The sequence below is a fragment of the Apus apus genome, chromosome 5, assembly GCF_020740795.1.
Source record: "Apus apus isolate bApuApu2 chromosome 5, bApuApu2.pri.cur, whole genome shotgun sequence".
NCBI classification, from domain to species: Eukaryota; Metazoa; Chordata; class Aves; order Apodiformes; family Apodidae; genus Apus; species Apus apus.
In genome coordinates this window covers 28,865,498-28,885,646 of record NC_067286.1, presented here as the reverse complement: position 1 = coordinate 28,885,646, position 20,149 = coordinate 28,865,498, and the positions used below count along the sequence as shown (strand labels likewise).

At 42.0% G+C, this 20,149-nt stretch overlaps 1 protein-coding gene across 8 annotated transcripts in view; it reads left to right on the top strand.

Annotated features, from left to right (window-relative positions):
* The window catches only part of RGS6 (regulator of G protein signaling 6), a 270,371-nt gene that overhangs the window by 201,033 nt on the left and 49,189 nt on the right, over positions 1-20,149 (top strand). For all 8 annotated transcript variants that reach the window (XM_051620985.1, XM_051620989.1, XM_051620986.1 and 5 more), the window contains 8 exons: positions 416-522; positions 2,672-2,723; positions 5,451-5,515; positions 8,460-8,536; positions 11,590-11,671; positions 13,687-13,761; positions 15,095-15,193; positions 16,253-16,314. In XM_051620985.1, coding sequence (XP_051476945.1) covers positions 416-522; positions 2,672-2,723; positions 5,451-5,515; positions 8,460-8,536; positions 11,590-11,671; positions 13,687-13,761; positions 15,095-15,193; positions 16,253-16,314 — 619 coding nt within the window. The remainder of the gene's footprint in view (positions 1-415; positions 523-2,671; positions 2,724-5,450; positions 5,516-8,459; positions 8,537-11,589; positions 11,672-13,686; positions 13,762-15,094; positions 15,194-16,252; positions 16,315-20,149) is intronic.

Here is a 20,149-nt window from a genome sequence, read left to right as displayed (position 1 = left end):
AAATGGCAATGCTTCAGTGTCAGAATTTGCCTTTATGAGTAAACCTGCTAATGACCTGGTGTTGCAGGTGTTTGTTGGATTTGATAGAGGCAAGTGGGGTTCACTAATGGAACAGGCTTCTTGTCAGCTGTCACCTGTGGTGGTAAACGTGCTTCAAATTGAGTTGCAGACTCTAGAGCTGAACTGGTGTGTGACATTTTGTAAACATAAAACCAGTAGGTTAAACATTTGAGCAGTGTTTTGTCTGTATTGTAAGGCTGATTTCCACTGTCCTGTTTTGCAGCTTTGGTTGGAAGGCTTGTGCTGTGGGTACAGAGTCTTAGTGCATGTCATTATTAGAGCTACTGCTAAAAGCAGAAGATTCTGCAGTGTGCATCTACCTGACACATCCTTGTTCTTTTTCTCTCTTTCACAGGGGAAGCAATACACTTGGGAAGTCTTATTGCTGCACAGGGCTATGTCTTTCCAATCTCAGACCATGTCCTTACCCTGAAAGATGATGGGACGTTCTATCGTTTTCAGGTTGGTGAGCCCTCTGCCATCCTTGTGGCCCCTTTTATGGTCCCTGCAGTAATACTGCTGAAAATGCCCATTAGGTCTACGAAGACAGGGATGGAGGTTGTCTTGATAGGGGCCTTAGGAGGTTATGAAATCCTTTCCAAAAGATCGGCTTTAGAATCCCTGATTACTTTTTCTACTTTCAGACACACAGGTTTTACATAAATGAACTGATATGTCCTGTGATTATTTTTTTATATGGGATTTCAATGCTATTGTATTCACACTTGAACTAAACCATAAGAAAATAGTGTTCAGGTTCTGCCGCTGGCACATAACTGAGGAGCAACTCTGACACAGCAGAAAATTCAAATTTTTATCCTCTCTTGGTTACAGACTGGTGGGGGAGGAGGCAAGCTTCATACCTTGGCTCCTTCTCAGGGGATGTGTGACTTTGGCAAGTCACCTAAGCTGGGACATCTCTAGCCCTCAGTGTCCCTGTGCCTCCAGATGGGCTGAAATTTTAAAGCATCCTGTGCTTAAGTTCCATGCCCTTTCCAAAATCTGCTGCTGTCAACTTCCTAGATAACTGAGTGCTTGTGCTGCAGCAACTCCTTTTGGACAGATTGTGTAACTTTAAAAGAAGCAATAAGTTCAAACTGGGAGTTCTACTGCCTAATCCTGCTGGCTGAATTTGTGTTTTTCTGTTACATGATCCCAGTTAACTCAGCTATCTTTCCTGTGACCCCTCTTCTGTTCACCCTCCTGTTCCTCCTTTACATCTTTTTGCTTGTTTTTATTTTAAAAGCTTGTTCTCATGTTTGCATCTGATGTCACTGCTGCGCATTCTCATTGTCCTACAGCTAATGTGGTATTGTGTTGCTATACGAGACAAATGGCACATTGAGGAGCCCAGGAGATCACACACCTCCCCTTATCTCATCCTACCTTCTGGTTAACTGGCATCATTCAGGTGAAGATTTTTCATGATAGTTTTATTGCTTTTTGAAAGTCCTGCTCCTCCAGTTATGCAAGACTTGACAGAAGCAGGTGTAATAATGATTATGCATTGAGTTGTATTTTTCTCTGTTTTAAAAGAATGACACCATAAAAAGTTGTCCTGTGCAGCTTTCAGGAGCTAGATTTCAATATAATTTAATTTCTTCTCCTCACTTTAAGATTGTGAAAACCACATCATCAAATTGTCTTGACGGTCCCTTACCTTTTCCTGAAACTTTTGCTTATTCTTTGCCTGGGGTCATTTCCTGCAACAGTTGCACTTGGATGCTTTTGCAGAAATAACCTAATAGAATTAATTTTCTCCTCCATTACTCTCTTCTTGTCACTTTCTACATCAACATCAGTCCCTCCTTTAACAGTAGCTCATCATCTTGTGGAGTTCCTAAGACACTGAGAAGCATTGAACACTGTGCTATTTGATCCTTCTCTGTTTTCTCACTGTACTTTGGTGCAAGGAATAGTCTTTGTGTGTGTGTAATATGCCCATTTGTGGTATTACATCAGTAATGCAAAACAGTGGTCTGTAATTTGTGGGATCACAGGACATTCTTTTTCATTCATGTTAAAACTGAAATACAGCCACATGTAATTAATTGTAGCAACCGCAATGTGCAGATCTGGAGAGAAAACAAAAGCAGTGAGCAAAGCAGGACTTCTGCTTTCAGAACAACTCTAACCAGCTGAGTTTTGACCTCTGCCATCTATTGTAGCTAACAAGTAAATTGTTTTGTAGGCTGCCAGCCATGCTGGTAGCTGCTCCAGAAAAGCAAGTAGCATATATGAAAGGCCATGAAGTTTCTCATGATCTTAAAATAAATTAAAAAAAAAATTAAAAAGTAAGGGTGCCTATGAATTCCTGGGGAAAAAGTTGGTTCTGGGAATAGAGGGTAAGAGGTCCACATACAGATGAGAGCGTTTCCTCAAGAGATGTTTTTACTGCAGCATCTCTTCTTACCTGCAGTGAGAAACATTAAAGATGATACCATCCTGGAGAAGCTTCCTTGCTTCTGTTGAGATCTTTAGCAGTGGTTCCCCTGGGCGCAGAATCTGAGCCACAGATTTTGTGATTCTTCTTTTTGTGCCTGGAATGTTGTTCTGCATCTGAATTGTTTTTCATCTCTTAAATTACAAAACTGTGTATTTTGTTTCTTAGTCACCCTACTTTTGGCCTTCAAACTGCTGGGAACCAGAGAACACAGATTATGGTGAGACAATAATTATTTCGTTGTAGCAAGTTAGAACAGAAAATTTATGATGGAAAAAATTGTCCTTAAAGTAATTACTGTTGGCCATCTAAATCCTTCATCAGCAGACTGTCTTGTCAGACTGCAGGTTCAGAGGCAGATATGTGCCCATCTCAAGTACATTAAGTGAAATTCCATGGTATCTCAAGTCCATGGAGTTGTAGCCATTGAGTTCAGTGGGGGCAGCATTTTACGTACTGTTACCTCTGTTCTCCCATAGCTCTGTTTGTTTCAGCAGGATTTATGGCAAGCAGAACACTGCCCCTTGAGAATCTTAAATAATACCAATATTGCCTTTGTGGCAGAGCAGACTCTGATCTGTGGCTGAATCTGATCTGTTGATCAATAAAGTTACCTCATCTGGGCATTCATCTGGCTGATCAATAAACCAGTATATAACTGGTGTCAACCCATAGTTAAAGTTCTCTGATATATGACATCAGACTTATTTTTCCCATTTTTTTAAGATTACCAGATGATAGCTGGTAAAAAAGAGAGGACTGAGCACAGTTTATGAGCTAATAAACTGCAGTCTGGTGTGTTAAACATGTGAGTGCCTGCAGACAGTGATAATACATAAAGAAAATATGTCAGTGTTGTTATCTTTAGCTGTCTGTGTGCAATATTGCTGTCTCTTCCAGAACTGCAGTTCTTTCACAGTTAAATGATGAAATCAATTGCTGCATCCTGGTGTAGCATTGGAAGAGGAAGTGAATCCTCTGTGTGTTCATAAAACAGGAGCTTCTGGAAGTCCTTCTTTTGAAATATCTCATAATCTAAGATCAGTTTGAAACTCCTCCCTGAATAATGAAGATTTATTATTTTTTTTCTTTCCTGGGAAATGTTTAGTCATTATGATGGATTCTGGGAATCATTTGCGGGGCTGGAAAAGTAGCCTGCAATGGTGTCTGTCATGTAATAGTCCATTTGCAGTCCTCATCTGCAGGGAAGCTAGCACAGGCTTATGTATTTATCCCAGGAGAAAACATGATGTTCATTATATGCAAAACAATATTCAGATTTTACAGTCGCCGTACATAATTATCTGACCTGTGCTAAATATGTATTCTAGAGATATCAGAGTAACAATCTGAAGCAGGAAGTTCTGGTTTTTCCTATAGTATCTGATAAATAACTGTTTTCACAGACAGATTATTGTGCTGCAAGGGCATTGAGTGGAACAGTACACCTCAAAATAAAGCCCTGTATGAGCTGACCCACAGGTGGACAAGCTGCAGCTGTATTAGCTCTGAGCCCTGTAGTGACAGATTTTCATCTGTCCCAGAAATCTCTAACATATGCTTATAATCAGTCTTTGCATATCAGAGGTCTGTACAGATGGAGTCTTCCCAGGAATTAATCCCAAACTAGCAGTAGATGCAAATAAAACTGAAATCCCAGCAGCACTTCATACTTTTTTTATGTGCATGGATCCACTCACAGGACAGGAACTAACTTGCTAATGGCAGGTCACTGCCTATCATGAAGAAATACTGTGAGATGACTGACTCACTTTATTTGGTGTTGTAAATGGCTTACAGATGTAACTGCCCTTGAGATGTATAAATATAAATATGCATGAACTGATCAGCTCTGGTTACCAGGCATAATATTGGCTCATTGTATGAATGTTAAAACTCCAGGAATAGCACATAATAGAATTACAGGAGTAGCACTGTTTCTTTTCATGTATTTGCAATAAAATAATAGGTTTCCAATGAAAAACATCCATGAAGGTCTCAGAAAACTGTATTTGCCAGCAAATAAACCCCCACGGTTTTCAAAGATGGGCTGAAATTTTCAAAAAAAATATTAATTGCAGTTTTCTGTAGATGATGGTTTGCCTTCTACCCTACTCCAGTTTGGTACACTGTTGGACAACGAATACCTCGCCCTGCAGCACGAGAGAGGGCGAAACACAAGGAAGCTATAACATTCATATCTAGATTAAATCCAAAGCGAGGGCACTGGACCTCTGTTATGTAGTTCAGTCCTGACTGTAAGTGTGATGAGGACCTTGTGTTTCAGCCTGTAATGGAAATGGGGTGAGCTAGTAGGTCCAGACGAGGCTTCCCCAGAAGGCAGCCTTGGGCTGCTTTGGTGCTGTGCACTGGCCTCATCTTGACCCTCAGAATCCTAAACCACGTCAGTTGCTGAGGTGTCTACCCATGGTGAATGTCAGAAGGCCATTAAACATTTAGAATAAGTGGATAGAACATATGAAAAAATACTCAGATTATACGTTTAAGATCTGGCCTGTATTTCTGTTTTCATTTCAATATCCTGAAATGTATGAATTTATTTATTTATTTATAATTTTTCTGGGAAAAGGGGAAGAGAAGTGCAGGGCTGCTCACTTTGTCAGGCGTATTCCCAAAGTGCTGAGTGGAACAGGTTGCTAATGCTAAGTCTTTTACCAGCCCCAGAATCAATTTTGCCTTTCTCAGACATCTTGTTAGGTCTTGGCATCTACTCTCAGCACTTTTAAATGAGCTGTCCCCAGTGTTTAAAGCCTCTGAGATTACTAGTAGGTAATGTCAGCTGGGTTATTCAGCCCTCTCATTCCTTGGGTCATGTTGCTTTTTAATGAGAACAAACAGTGGATGGACCACTTTTTTTTTTTCCTTTTTTACGATCTAGTACTAATAATCTGTCTGTAATTGATTTCCATTCTGTTTCTCCCTTTAGCCATCTATCTTTGCAAACGGACCATGCAGAACAAAGCTAGGCTGGAGCTGGCGGATTATGAAGCCGTAGGTACACTGTACACTGCTGCTAGAGTTTCAGGCTGGGGGGGGTGGGCAGGGAGAGCTTTGCTTCTCCATTGAATGTTGCCATTTTGTGCTTTGGGTTCAGCCTTTACTGTGTCTTTTTTTCTCAGTGGTCAGAATCTTGTGGATGTTGATCTGGAGACAACATCAGGGATATGATTGGGGAACATCACAGGCTTTGCAATATTTCAAATTAAAGCACCTGCTGTATAGCCAGCCCTCCAAGACTGGGGAAACTACATATAAGTTTACCTTGGTTTTCTCTTTCCAGTTAACAGTTCCTGGTTTATATAGCAGATATTGACACATGGAAATTATGAATTTTCAGGTGCATTATTGGACAACTAAATTGCTGATGAGTCATCTAGTTATCAAAGTTTTCATACATTAGGTTGGATTGTTTTCAATATACCATATTAAAAACTATTGCTCAAGCTTATTCAGAGCATGTTTCCCATTGTGAAATGATCATCCATAAAAACATCTCCAACCTTGGCTTCAGATTGTTCAGGGTTTGGGTGGACAGGAGTGGGAAGATGGAGGCAGGAAGGGGAGGGCTGGTATGAGTTTCTTTGAATACCAGCAGTGTAACACTGACCAGCTGGACTTTTCTGTCAATCATATTGACTTCTTTTGTTTGTTGGCTCAACAGAATAACAGCTGAATTTCAAATGTGGAATTTTGCTGAAGGGTTTGTTCATAAAGCTGATTCTAATGAACTTCTGTGTTCATGTTTATTACAATTAAAACATTTATATTGCGTATATTTTAGGGTTTTTCTAAGAATGGACTTCTTCCTTCTCCTTTACCTTCTGTGTTTTGTGACTGCTGTGCACATGGATATAAATATACAGGCCACTTTGTCCTTTCAGTGAAGAGCATGCAAAAATTGCCATTTATTCCATTACCCTGGAAATGGCTCCAGACTTCCCAAGAGTTCTAATCTTGAAGTACAGGCATAAGGGAAAGGAATGTAATGATCTGCATGCACTTGCACATCCTTTTGCTGAGTTTTCTCTTCTGCATATTGTTGATTTCATTATTAAGACCATTAAAATTGCTCACAGCCAACCAATTAACTGCAAGTACTCTAAAGATCTATCATGAAGCAACAAAAGGCTGTTCAGCCGCGTGCACGCTCCCACACACATGCAGCCAGGCCATGGCTAAGTGCTTTTGCACATCGTTGTCTACTAAGAGTAGCAATGCTCCAGTGATGGCAAATAATTAGATCTTGGCAGTGTCTCATTTTTCTTGTGAATATTGCATTGCACAATTAGAGATTGCTTCTGCATTCAAACTTTGCTCTCTTAATTAGAGACAATCAGATAAGAACGGTGCTGACTCTTCCTAGTCATTATGGGAGCTGAAGCCGATCCAACAATGGGAATGTAAGCCAAGCACAAGTGAGAGAAACAGGCCTGTGGGAGTGGGAAGAAGCCCTGTATATTTAGTACACTCTTTTGGAGATGTAGTATGAGAATGCTTCTCCGTAGGCATCGCCACTGACCTGGAGCTTCCAAAGAAGATCTCTACAAAGCATCCCAGGGGACATAATCTCATTTTTAGGTTCTGCTTGCATCATTCAAGGACAGTCCCTCACCCCTCATTTATACTGGTAGAGCAGGGGTCTTGATTATATGATTAAGTTTGTATAATTGCGTTAAGTTTTGTTTCTAACTGGTACATACGATTCAAATGTTGTTTCAGTTGGTGATGTTTCATTGGCTTCAGCATATTTACTCCAGAGGGCACATGTGAACATAATTTAAAACAAAATTAAAAGAAAAGAAACCCCCAAATGTTGTTTTTGCAGATAATTACAATTAGTTCTCCCTCGTAGCCGTAGTTAAGGAAATAATTACAGTTCAGCAAAGTTATAAATCATTTGCTTAACTGTTTTCTTCCATGTATATGGACTGAAACTCTTACATGGACTTGGTGGTAACAGGGCTGAGCTTTATGCCTTGTGTTAGACAAGAGTTTAAAGTCAATAGGAAGATTTCTTCTAACATAGAAATGCATCTTCTTTAGCACTTCCTTGAAATAAAGAGAATAGGTATAAAAAGAACAACAGTAAAACTAACTGTTAATTTTCCATGAAACATTTCAACCACTTGAACCAGCTGTACTGGAGAAGAATGTCAGGTTAATGTACTTGTAAGCCTCCTTGTCAAGGTGGGTGTGGATATGTGACATAGGGGTGCCATTTGAGACTGAAATTCTGGCCAAGTCCTGAGTTTGGCCTTGAGCTGTGCTGAAGTCCCATCCACCTCCAAATGTTCAGATCATGACACTTTCTGTAATGGGTCTGGACCAGGGCTCTTAATTCAGATGCAGAGCAAGGATGCATCTGGACCCAGTCTTTGCAGCTAGGGATGTTCATTGTTCAGACAAACAAGCTATTTCCTTTTGTGAATCATCCTGGCAATCCCCAGCCTGCAGTGCTGTGCAGCTGCATAATGCTCTCAGCAGTGACCAGGACTGAGCACAGCAAGGGTTGTTCAAGAATTGCACCTCAGCAAAAGCCTGAAGAGAAGAGAGCAGTAGGGAGAGGAAGGGAAGGTGAGGATGAGAGGGAAACATGCAGGTGGCAGCCATCTGCTAGCAGAAATTACAGTAATCAGTTTCACAGAGCTTCTTAGTGTTACTTTTTAGGAGTAAGTCCATCATTATTTTCATAGTAGAGCTCAGGCTGTCTTCATCACACTCTGTTACTACTCCTTGACAGGGCCCTCTTAGCTGCAGCCTGAAAGGATGTGTTACAGCCCTGCTTTGCCTGCAAGATACCAACACTGACTTCCATGTCTTGAGTTTTCTAGCTTTAAAAAAATGGAATAAAATAAACTGCCATACTAACTGTGCTCTTAAGCAGTTGTTATAATTACGGGGATTAATTGTTCTTACTGTTTTCATCTTTTGTCAGGAAAACTTAGCAAGACTTCAGAGAGCATTTGCAAGAAAGTGGGAATTCATCTTCATGCAAGCTGAGGCCCAAGTGAAGTGAGTAATCCTGGAGCACTCAACTGCACCAGTGTTTGGAGCTGTGAGGGGAAGGGGATTCTGTACAGATAAAATTTCTGTCAGTCTTTACTGCCACTAAGCTCAAAAGGTGCTGGTGAATTTTAGTCACTGCCAGACTAGAAACAATAGAGAGCCAATTCTGAAGGTTTGTGCCAGAATCTGAAAGATGGTTTTAATTATCTGTACTTGGAAATACTGGTCAGGAACTCCTGAGCCTGCATTCACCACAGGAGCTTGGACAATTCACTTGTCCGTTCTGCTTCTACTTTTGTGTTGGGCATTGTGTGTTTGTTTTTTTTTATAAATGGAAAGAACAGGAGTTTGTCATCTGTCTGTGTTACTCTAAGCTTGTAAAGTATTTCTGAGCTTAAGAATACTGCCACTTGAAAGTGGATGATATTTACAGCACACTGGATTTCTTTTTCTTGTACCAGTCTCCAGTTGACTACATTGTACCTCTGTTCTCTTTAGTCCAGCTTCTGCTACTAAATGAGCTTGGAGAATTTGGTACCACTTACATGAATGAAACTTATGCATGTATTTGGTGGTTTTGGTGTTTAGTATTTGGTGGTTTTGTATCCTCTGCTCATAATTGAAATCTACATTTTTTTTCCTCAGCTTCTCTTGTGAAAAGTTTTAAGCTTCTTACTGTTTTGAGCATGTTTTCATTATTGCTGCAAAATGAGTATGGTCCAGGGTTTGTAGAGGGTGTCTAGAAACTACTGCCTAAAACTCTACATGGCCATTTTGTGCAAGTAGTTGTCAGCTATAGAATGGAAAGGGTGAAGATGATGCATGAGAACACCCGTACTGACACTCTGTACCACTATAAGGAATTTGCACTTTCAGCATTAGATATTTAAAAGTTAAGGAACATAATTTCTTGAGGGTGTGACTGAGGTATATGGCTCTATCTTTGATTAAGTCTTTGAAATTTTGATTAATTCTTTGCTTAATAACATTGTAATTATGCACTATTTAAGTATATGGTAATTATCCCTTAATTTACAAGGTAATTAAGGGATTTTTCCGACCAGAATACCAGTGTTCTGTTTGGAAGAGAAAATTAGAAGTTAAGATAGCAACTGTACTTTCAGTTACTTAAAGGCTTATTGCCAGGACAAAAAAAAAAAAAAAAAAAGTCAAACAAAATTTTGCAGTCTATCCATAGCATACCATTGTTAGCTAAGAAAGAAATGTAAATATCAGATTCTTGACATGATCACTATTCTTTATTCATCAGTTTTCTTAGAAAAGCAAGCATGGACTGGTCACTATCAACATTTTTTGCTGACTAGTTTCATCTTCTTGGTTCCCAGTTCATGTAGTTGTTCAGTCTTCAAGTTTCTAACAAGGCAGAGCTGGAATTTACAGAAATAATTAACTAAAAAGGAAAACAAACCAAAAATACGTTAAAACATTCCTCCTGCTTATCAAGTTCTGTTCTACCTTCCTCGTCTTTGTTTGCACGCAGGATTTCCACTGCTGTATCTACGTTGCTCAAAAACTGCATGGAACATCTAATTAGGTTGTGTCTTCGTAATTTAAAATGTGAGATGCTGAGATATCAGTAAGTTTTGGGGATAGGAAGCAAGAACCTTGGTTCAGCACAAAGCACACATTAATGCAATTCATGGAGCCTCTGAAGAGTCCCTCCAGTCCATGTGTGGCGTGAGATTGGCAAAAGACTTCAGTTTCCCCTTTGACCAGGCATGAAGGACTCCCTCAGCAATTTTTGGGCTGGGTGCCTGTGTTTGCTCCCCAGTGCAGAACAGTGACTGCTGTCTGGCAGGGCTCTGTCTTTATGTGAGGACAGAGGTGGTGCAGGGTTGGTTTCTTGTCTCAGCCTTGCAGGGAGGATATTCAGAGAATGATGCTGAATTGTGGAGGACTTGGGCTTTTTGTGAGGAGGTGTGTTCTGAATCTTCAGTTTCAGTCTCCTATTTTATAAGCCATTTTCTAGCACAGACTTAGCCAAGGGTCACTGCCACTCCAAAAGAAAAAAAGAGAGGAGGGAGAACCTGATTATCAGCTGGTGTGGGTTTTTCCTTGCTGCTCTGATTTTCCCGGGTGTTAGCAGTGCAGAAACCCAGCACAGGGATGCTGTTGGCTTTTCAGTGCTGCTCTGGAGGCAAAGGAGGTTCCTCCTTCCCAGTCTCTCTGCAGATAGATCTTGCAAACTGGTGGGGACTTTGCTGTGCTCACGTGCAGAGCTTAGCACAGGAGTGAGGCACCAAGAGGAAATTGCTCAATGCTGCTGAAAGATGAGGGAACAGTTGTTTTGAACAACCTCTGATCACCTCTGATGTGTGTGTTTTGAGTGAGTCTGCGGCGGGGCTGAAATTACCAAGTGGCAGTTGTGGTGGCCTGGCCACCTGTCTGGTGGGTGAGCGCTGGTTGGCACAGGGCCATGCAGCACCCTCTGCTCTGGTTGCCTGTGCCTGTCACCCCTCTCCCTGCCAGCATGTGGTGAGGACAGAGCCAGTGTGTTGAAAGCCCGAAGGATGATGGTCCCAAGTGTTGCTCATGCTGTTTCAGCTGGGGTTGCCTGGAATGGCTGCCCCTTCACAATCCATGGTCATGCCAGCGGTGCTGCTGCAGTATCAGGGTACAACAGGGCCTCCCCATGTGGACCTCTGTCGAGCACTGGCCAAGAGCTTCACCTGGAGTAAAGAGGTCCCAGTGGGTCTCCTGCCAAAGCCAAACATGAACTTCCTCAGTGTGCCAAATCAGGGACTGGGAACAGAGTATCAGGACAGGTTTTTTTCCTCTCCAGATGAAAAAACATATGTTAAAGTAAATTTTCAAACTTAATAGGAAAATATCTTTTGACACATATTGGAGTAAACATCAGTGATATTTTGCTTGTGGCACATGGCCTTGCAAATAGGAGTGTACATTGCTGTACAAAAAAGTGGGGTTTTGAATTATTTTTATCATGGGGTTAAAAAACCCCAGCCCTATAGGAACTGTAAAAAAAGAAGAAAGCATTACTTGTACATGGACTCATGTTTTTCTGCTTTTGTTTTCAGAATCGACAGAAAAAAGGATAAAACAGAAAGAAAGATTTTGGACAGCCAGGAAAGAGCATTTTGGGATGTGCACAGGCCTGTGGTAAAGTTCTTTTTGAATGATGAGACTTCCCAGGATTTGACAGAAAAGTTTTATTGCTAATAAGCTCTTGGCCATGTGTTGCATAAAGACATTGCCTTTTAAGTCACCACATGGATTTTCCTTGAAGTTCAAAACACACAAAGTGTCTGCAAAATTATTTTAGACATTCAAAACTTGTGCATGCATGAAACTCTAGAAGTATATGATGAATGTGAAGTTTTGAAGTTCATTAAGTTATTTACCATGTATACTAAAGAAAAGCAGCTTACTCATTTTGGCTCTAACTTCCTAGAAAAAGCTCCTCTCTTAGCTGAGAGATATTTCCTTTGGTGCCAAAGATATGAGTAGATGGATTCGATGCTGAGATTCCAACTTTGGGTATATGCAGTCACTTGTTTAGCAAGGATAATTCATGGGACACAGACTTCAGGAAAGAGTTTTGGACAAGATGTAATTGTGTATTTTGGAAAGGTAAGATAGTATGTAGATTGGAAACTGGACACCCACAGATCCATGGGCCCTTGATGGGGTGCACCCAGGAGTGCTGAGGGAGCTGGCAGATGTTATTGCTAAGCCACTCTCCATCATCTTTGTAAAGTCCTGGAGAACAGGAAAAGTGCTTGAGGACTGCAGAAAAGTCACTGTGACTCCAGTTTTCAAAAAGGGCAAGCAGGAGGACCCATGAAATTATAGGCCAGTCAGCCTCAGCGCCATCCCTGGAAAGGTGATGTAACAGCTCATTCTGAATGTCATGTCTAAACATGAGGAGGAAAAGGTGGTTTTCAGGGGTAGTCAACATGGACCCACGAAGATAAAAAATCATGCTTGACCAATTGGGTAGCTTTCTATGATGGCATGACTGGCTGAGTAGATGAGAGGAGAGCAGTGGAGGTTGTCTACCTTGACTTCAGAAGAGCTTTTGACAGTGTCTTCCATAAAATCCTCACAGGTAAGCTTAGGAATTGTGGGTTAGATGAGTGGACAGGGAGGTGGATTAAGAACTGGCTGAATGGCAGAGCTCAGAGGCTTGTGGTCAGTGGTGCAGGACCTACTTGGAGGCCTGTAGCCAGCAATGTTGCCCAGGGGTCAGTTCTGGATCCAGTTTTGTTCAACATATTAATCAGTGACCTGGACAGGGGGACAGAGTGTATCCTCAGCAAGGCTGCTGATGATACCAAACTGGGAGGGGTGGCTGACACTCCAGAGGGCTGTGCTGCCATCCAGCGTGACCAGGACAGGCTGGAGAGTTGGGCAGAGAAGAACCTAATGAGGTTCAACAAATGCAAGTGTAGGGTCCTGCACTTAGGAGGAGCAACCCCATGCACCAGTACAGGTTAGGGGTTCTCTACAGCTCTGCTGAGAAGGACCTGCTTGTCCTGGTGGACAACAAGTTAACCATGAGCCAGCAGTGTGTCCTTGTGGCCAAGATGTCCAATGGTATCCTCAGGTGCATTAAGAAGAGTGTGGCCAACAGGTCAAGGGAGGTTAGCTACCCTCTCTACCCTGCCCTAGTGTGGCTACATCTAGAAGTCTGGGTCCAGTTCAGGGATCCCCAGCTAAAGAAAAACAAGGAAAGAGTCCAATGGAGGGCTATGAAGATGATTAGGAAACCAGAGCATCTCTCTTATGAGGAAAGGCTGAGAGACCTGGCTCTGTTTAGCCTGGAGAAGACTGAGAGGGGATCTTCTCAATACTTACAAATATCTAAAGAGTAGGTGTCAAGAGGATGGGACCAGATGCTTTTCATTAGTGCTCATCCACAGGACAAGGGGCAATGGCACAAGCTGGAACATAGGATGTTCCATCTGAACATGAAGAAAAGCTTTATTTACTGTGAGGGTGACAAAGCACCGGAACAGGCTGCCCAGAGAGGCTGTGAAGTCTCCTCTTCTCTGGAGATATTAAAAACCTGCCTGGTCACCATCCCATGCAACTTGCTCCAGGTGAACCATTCTGTGATTCTGTGGTTGTATGATAATAAACAGAGCAGTAATATGATTTCATTCTCTTTTCAGCCAGGCTGTGTGAACACCACAGAAATGGACATTAGAAAGTGTCGTCGCATGAAGAACCCACAGAAGGTGAAAAAGGTCAGTTTGAGTTTCTGGTTTTTGTTTGGTTTGTGGGTGGTTTTGTTGTTGGTTGTTCTTGTTTTTAATGCAAATCATGCCTGACACAGCATAACAAACTTACCCAATAGAAACAAAAAAAGCGTTTTGTGGATATCACTTATGTTTTGTTCTAATTGGTGAATGCACCGTTCCTGTTTTAGCGGCAGAGCAGTACAGGCCGGGTGATGGGCAGCGCTGAGGAGGGCATTAAGGAGCTCTGCTCTCCCATAAAATTAAAAGCAATTGTGAAAAGTACCTAGGTACTATTTTCAGAAATTATTTGGACATGGATTTTTCAGAGCTGTTTACCACCTTAATCATTTTAAAGGCTCCATCATTAGCAGCTTGGGTATCTTTGATTTCCTGCAAGTTTTAGCTCTTCTCTGCATGTAGAATCATAGAGCCATTTAAGTTAGAAAAGACCCATAAGATCATCAAGTCAAACCATGCACCTAACACTGCCAAGTCCACCACTAAACCATGTCCCTAAGCACCATGTCTACATGTCTTTTAAATATCTCCAGGGATAGTGACTTGACCCCTTCCCTGGGCAGCCTGTTCCAATGCTTGATAATCCTTTCAGTGAAAAAAAATTAATTGATATCCAATCTAAACCTCCCCTAGTACAACTTGAGGCCATTTCCTCTTGTCTTACCACTTGTTGCTGGTTTTGGAGGGGCCACCAGACTCCTGAACTTCCATTGGTAGTTAAATTACAGAAGAGCTATTCACATGATTCTTAAAATGTTAAATAAAAAGCAAAAGCACAAAATGAAAGGGTAACTGATACAACTTTTAGTGCAGGTCTCTGTCCTAAAAAAGAATAGCTACAAATCAATCTGCAGGTCCTTTGTTTAGAGAGGTTCACGTGAACTTGACCCATTGACACCTGTTTACGCTCTTTCTTCAATGTGTAGTTTTACAAGAAATAAAACCAAGTGAAAAAAAATGGCATGGGATTAAGTTCTAGCATTTTCTTTGCTTGGTTCATCACAATGACCATTCCCAGTGTTCATCCTGCAAGCGCTGACCCACCCAGCCTTCAGAACTCCTAAAAATTACAAGCTGCATTTTAACATTTAAGATAAACCCTTGTCTTAATGTGCCTGCAGACCTTCCAAGCTCAGGCATCTGCAAGCATGGTCTGATCTGTAAATTTTGCTCCAGGCTGAATGATTACTGACCTGTGTGGTTATAAACAGTAGGAAACTGCTAGCTTATTACCTTTCTGCTTTGCATACTGCACTTTTCCTCATTGTGTAAGAGGGAAAAATGCCGTAATCTCTTCTGTTTGTTTGTTGGCTCCTCACAGTCAGTGTACGGGGTTACAGAGGAGTCTCAGCCCCAGAGTCCTGTACATGTGCCCTCCCAACCTGTACGCAAAACTACAAAAGAGGATTTCCGGAAACAAGTAAGTCCAGGGGTCAGTACTGGGACCGGTGCTGTTCAACATCTTTGTCGGCAACATGGACAGTGGGATTGAGTGCACCTTCAGCAAGTTTGCTGACAACACCAAGCTCTGCGGTGTGTTCAACACACTGGAGGAGAGGGATGCCATCTAGAGGGACTTTGACAGGCTGGAGAGGTGGGCTCATGCAAACTGCATGAAGTTCAATAAAGCCAAGTGCAAAGTCCTGCACCTGGGTCAGGCCAATCCCAAGCATAATTATAGGCTGGGTGGAGAATGGATTGAGAACAGCCCTGAGGAGAAGAACTAAAGCTAGGGAAGAAACTTGCACACTGGGGCACAGGCTGGGGATGGGCAGTGAAGAAAGGTACCACTTGGTGCCTGACTGTTAAACTGTACAGCCAGAAGTTTTAGGGAAGAGCTGGGGGAAAGTTATTTGCACAGTCACTCAAAGGAATGGCCACACATCCTTGCCCTCACACAAGGAGCTCTCCCTCAAAATTACTTTCCTGCAACAAGCTGCACTTGTTGAAGTACAGGCAGGACTAGGTCAGCATTTTAGTAGCCAGCTTTAAACATGTTTCTTAGGCAGCCAGTTTTAGGATGGTCTTCTGAACTAAAGCTGAACACTGCATTTCTTGAACTTTTTCCATCATGGGCAACGCAGGTGGCTGCAGAGTACTGTGAAGAACTAGTTCATAGCAGAGTACAAATATGCTGTAAAACCATTACCTATCTTGCGAGAGAAATGGAAGAGGGAAGTGTGGTTTAAAGAGGGGATTATATTGCACCCTGAGTAGTCTAGGAACCTTGTCCCCAAATATGTGCCTTTCCTTCTTCTAATTGTGTCTTCTGAAGTTTTACCTGGGGCTTTGCCAAAGGAATTGAAACTTATATGAGGAGCGCTTAATAAGCTTCTTCTAATACCTAGGGAAGGGTCTCATTTCCTTCTGAGTTTCTTTCAAGCTGTTTGGAAAGAGAAATCAATAGTGTGTTGGGATATGATCAATGCATGCTATAGAGCTCCTGGATTGTTAATGTCCTTGTCATCTCTCTCCTCAGATAGCTTTTCTGAACATGCAGATAGAGAGACATTGTTTAAAGATGTCAAAAGTAGCAGAAAGGTGAGTGTCCCTGTTTGCATGATTCCCCATTCTTTCCTCATTTCCAGTTTGGCATTTCCAGAAACAGAGAGCAGGCAGGAATGCACAAAGGCTGGTCCCCTTCCTGTGCATCAGTCCTTCCCTTACCCAGCTGTGCTGCCTGTCTGCTAACCCCCCCGCACTTCTGCACTTGCCCTTCTGCCACTGAGAAGTAGGTGAAAAATGAGGATGCTGCCATATTGTGAAAGCAAAAGAAATATTCACAAAAACGAGAACCCCTGTAGTACTTTTGGTTCCCACCCCTTCACAACCTTGAGTTTATTTGCAGAAAAGTAATTTGAAAATACCCATTTTTCTTTTGTGGATGAACTTTTAAAGCTCCTTTCTTTTTAGTCTGGCACAGCTTTGAGGAAGGTCCTGTGTTTGTGTCTTGCTGCACGTGGTGTTCATGATGGGGCTGAAGGCTGATTTCTGCTCCCACTTTTATATATGAAACCCTATTGCACTAGGGCTAATCAAGGCAGTGTTTTAAGAGGTGGATTTCTCATAGAGGCAAATCAAGGCACAAAAACTGTGTTGAACATGAGGGACAGGATAAGATCTGGTGCCTTGTAGAGAAATAATAGGGGAATTTTTATTAAAGCAAATAAAAAGATTACCCTATAAAATGTGCTTTGCAGTGTCTGCGTCTGTAATTAGCATGTGTGTATTAAACTAGGCAAATTAAATGGCAAGAGCCCCAAAGTAAGTTCCCATTGGCTCATAAAATTTAACAATTAAAATGAAAATTTATCCAATTAGATACAAAATATTTAGAGACGCCCTGAAATCCTGCATACACTACATTGTACAATTGAAATTAGCACATTTATATTTATGTTTGGGGCTTTCTGGTTCTTATTTATTAAGAAGATACATTTGTGCTTTACCAAAAAAATATCATTTTTTACTGTATTTACTTACGATGTCCTTAATATACTGGGACAGTAATAATTTCCAGGCTGGTAATTTACAAGCAAGCAGATCTGTTTTGCTTGAATTTTTTCTAGGTAGGTATTTATTCAGTAAGATTGACTCAGTAAAACTCATTCACTTGTGAACACTGAAACCTGTCCACGTAGCACACCTGTAGTTCAAGTTCATAAGGAGCTAGTGACATTATAAACGTAACATTGTCAATGCTGAAAAAAAATAGTTTTCATTAAAACTGGATGGAAGTGTTTCCTGGTTTGAAAGGGCTCTGAGCTCTTTTTTTTTTTAATTTGTCCCTTCCTCAGGAAGGATTCCTTACTGTCCTTCCCTTCTTCCCCACGGGGCCCCTCCCATGGGAGAGAGTCCTCCACCAACCTCTCCTTCATGAGTCCTTCCCACGAGGTCTGGAGCTGCTCCAGCCTGGGCTTCCCACAGAGTCAGGGGCTGCTTCGGGAACAGCCACCTCCCCTGGCTCCGGGGTCTTCCACGGCTGCGCAATCAAAGTCCACTGGCAGCAAATCCTCTGGCCACAAAATCCAAGTCCACTGGCCAAGTTCACCCCTCCTGGCGCCTTCAGGGAATGTTCCACCAAATTCTTCCTTGAGTGCAGGGGGACAGCTGCCATCTCACCACGGGTTGCAGGGAAACTTCTGCTTGGGCACCTTCTTCCCCTTCTTCCTCACCAACCACCAGCACCTCTCTCCTCCAGCACAGCTCTTCTCCCCTAAGTGCTTTGCTGCTCGGGTGCTCTGCTCATGTTGATTCTTTCGTATGTTAATTGCTGAGGTGCATGCATCTGTTGTCCCTTTAATGGATCTTTGGCTGGGTTTTGGAGCTGGGGGAGCGTCTCAGCTTCTTACCAGAGCCACTCGTGTGGCCCTTCCCCTGCTACCAAAAAACCCACCAAACCAGAACAAATAAAACCCCGATAAGCCTGGGAGGCCGATGTAAAAAACTAAATACAAATGCCAGGAACAAATCTGCTGCGTAAGAAGGTCCCATTATTAGCAAGTCACTTCCCAGGCTGGGCCCCACTTTCAAGACTAGTTGAGGTGACATTGTGGCAGATCGGGATGCAGGAGACAGCTGCTTGGCACGCTGCTTTCAGCAGCCAAGCCTGGCAGCAACATCACCTGCCAGTTTTTCAGTACAGCACAAAAGCATTTCCAGGCAGGATGAGGGAAGTTTTCCATTAATGCATGCTATTCTGAGGGGTAGCACTTGTCCAGCAGAAGAGAAACGGAAAGGCTCTCAAAAGGTTACTCCAAGTTCCCATGGAATAAATAGCCACTACTAAAGATTTTCTTTCCCCTCCTCCCTGTTCCACTTCCAGGAGTAGATCTGTACCAACTGTGAGAGCAGGCATCACTCAGCTGCTCCAAGCACCTTGGAAATAGTTTTCTTCTCCTTTCTTCCACATCCTTTTTCCCCAGCTGGGACCTGCACACTGTCAGGTTCAAGATTTGGCAATGAAATTTGAGAACTGTTGAGCGAAGCTATCAGTATATTCTATCTGCTGTTTTCCCTGAGTGCATCCTGCAGTGTTAGTACAATCCCACTGTGTGTGGCATGGCAGAAGTGGCTGGGGAAAAACAGATCATCTTCCTCCTAGAAGCAATTTCAGCTCCCTAGATGAAAATCTGTTCTATCCTCTCAGTTCCTCAAAGTTACTGTGAAGGTTCAGTAGGGCCCCGTGATTGCAAGACACTTGTGTTCTCAAGGCTCTGCACCCTTCAGTGAACACTTCTCACCACCTCTTCTACCAAAATTACAGTACATCACATGAAAGGCCAAAAAGTCCAAGTTTGCATTTTGACAGAAGTGCTTCCCCTTAGGATTCCCTTGCCTGTAGCCTCCTTTATACAATGAGGCAATGATTCCACTGCTGTCATTATACTCAATCAGCATAATGTGCTTAGGAATTCTCCCTTGTTTCATTTAGTTTAGTTTTTTCCCCTTTTATTTTTACTAGTACTTGTACAAACACCTCCGATGCTACCTTATTATTTTATTAGGAGCAGTTCAAGTTTCACAGGAGATACCTCCTAATTGATTCCTTTTGTTGTTTGTTTTTTTTTAACCAACCTGCTCTCTCATTGATGTCTCAGGGATTGCTGCTACTCTCTGAAATTGGACGCTGCTCCCTTCTCCAACCCTTGACCCTCAGCAGTCATGAAATGTAATTAACAAAATGAGATGAGACAGCCCTGAGTGCCCTGGGGGGCAGTGGGAACCTGCTGTGGCTACAAAAGTGTATGATTTTAATGCCTCATGATAAGAGCTAGGACAAACAAAAAGAAATAATTACTGTAGAGCAGGTCAGGGAAACTTTCTGCCTTTTGTGACCCTTTGTTTCACAGGATCTTTTCATTCTTCTGCCTTTTTCGAGATGTTGAAGACCAGAGGTAAAGTTTAGCATGGACAATCACAGTGCAAGTAGATTAGTTGTTCAGTATGATGAGACTCAATTAACTTAGTTAATTACTTGGCAGACATAGGCAAAAAAATTAAGACGTGCCTTAGAGTATTTCCAGTATAGAATAGGACAAATTTCTTTTGTTTTTTTTTCATTTATGCTGTCTTTCTTTTGTAAAAATGTGCCCCTAGCCTCAAGCCCAGTGGAATTCCTGAATCACTTATGCAAGCAGACACAGTCCTTTTCCCAGAAAGCTCTTTGAATCTCATCCTAGTGAGGATTAGAAGCTGTATGTCTTATCTGACTCATCATGAAGCAAGCCAGTATAAAGGCCAGGTATTTTTCCAACATGCATATAATTTACTACATTCTAAGTTAATTGTTGTAAACTACATTTATTTTGCCATAGTGCCATTAGACTAAATGTTATACTGAGGTAACAAAAATGGTCTGTAGCCTGTAGGCTTG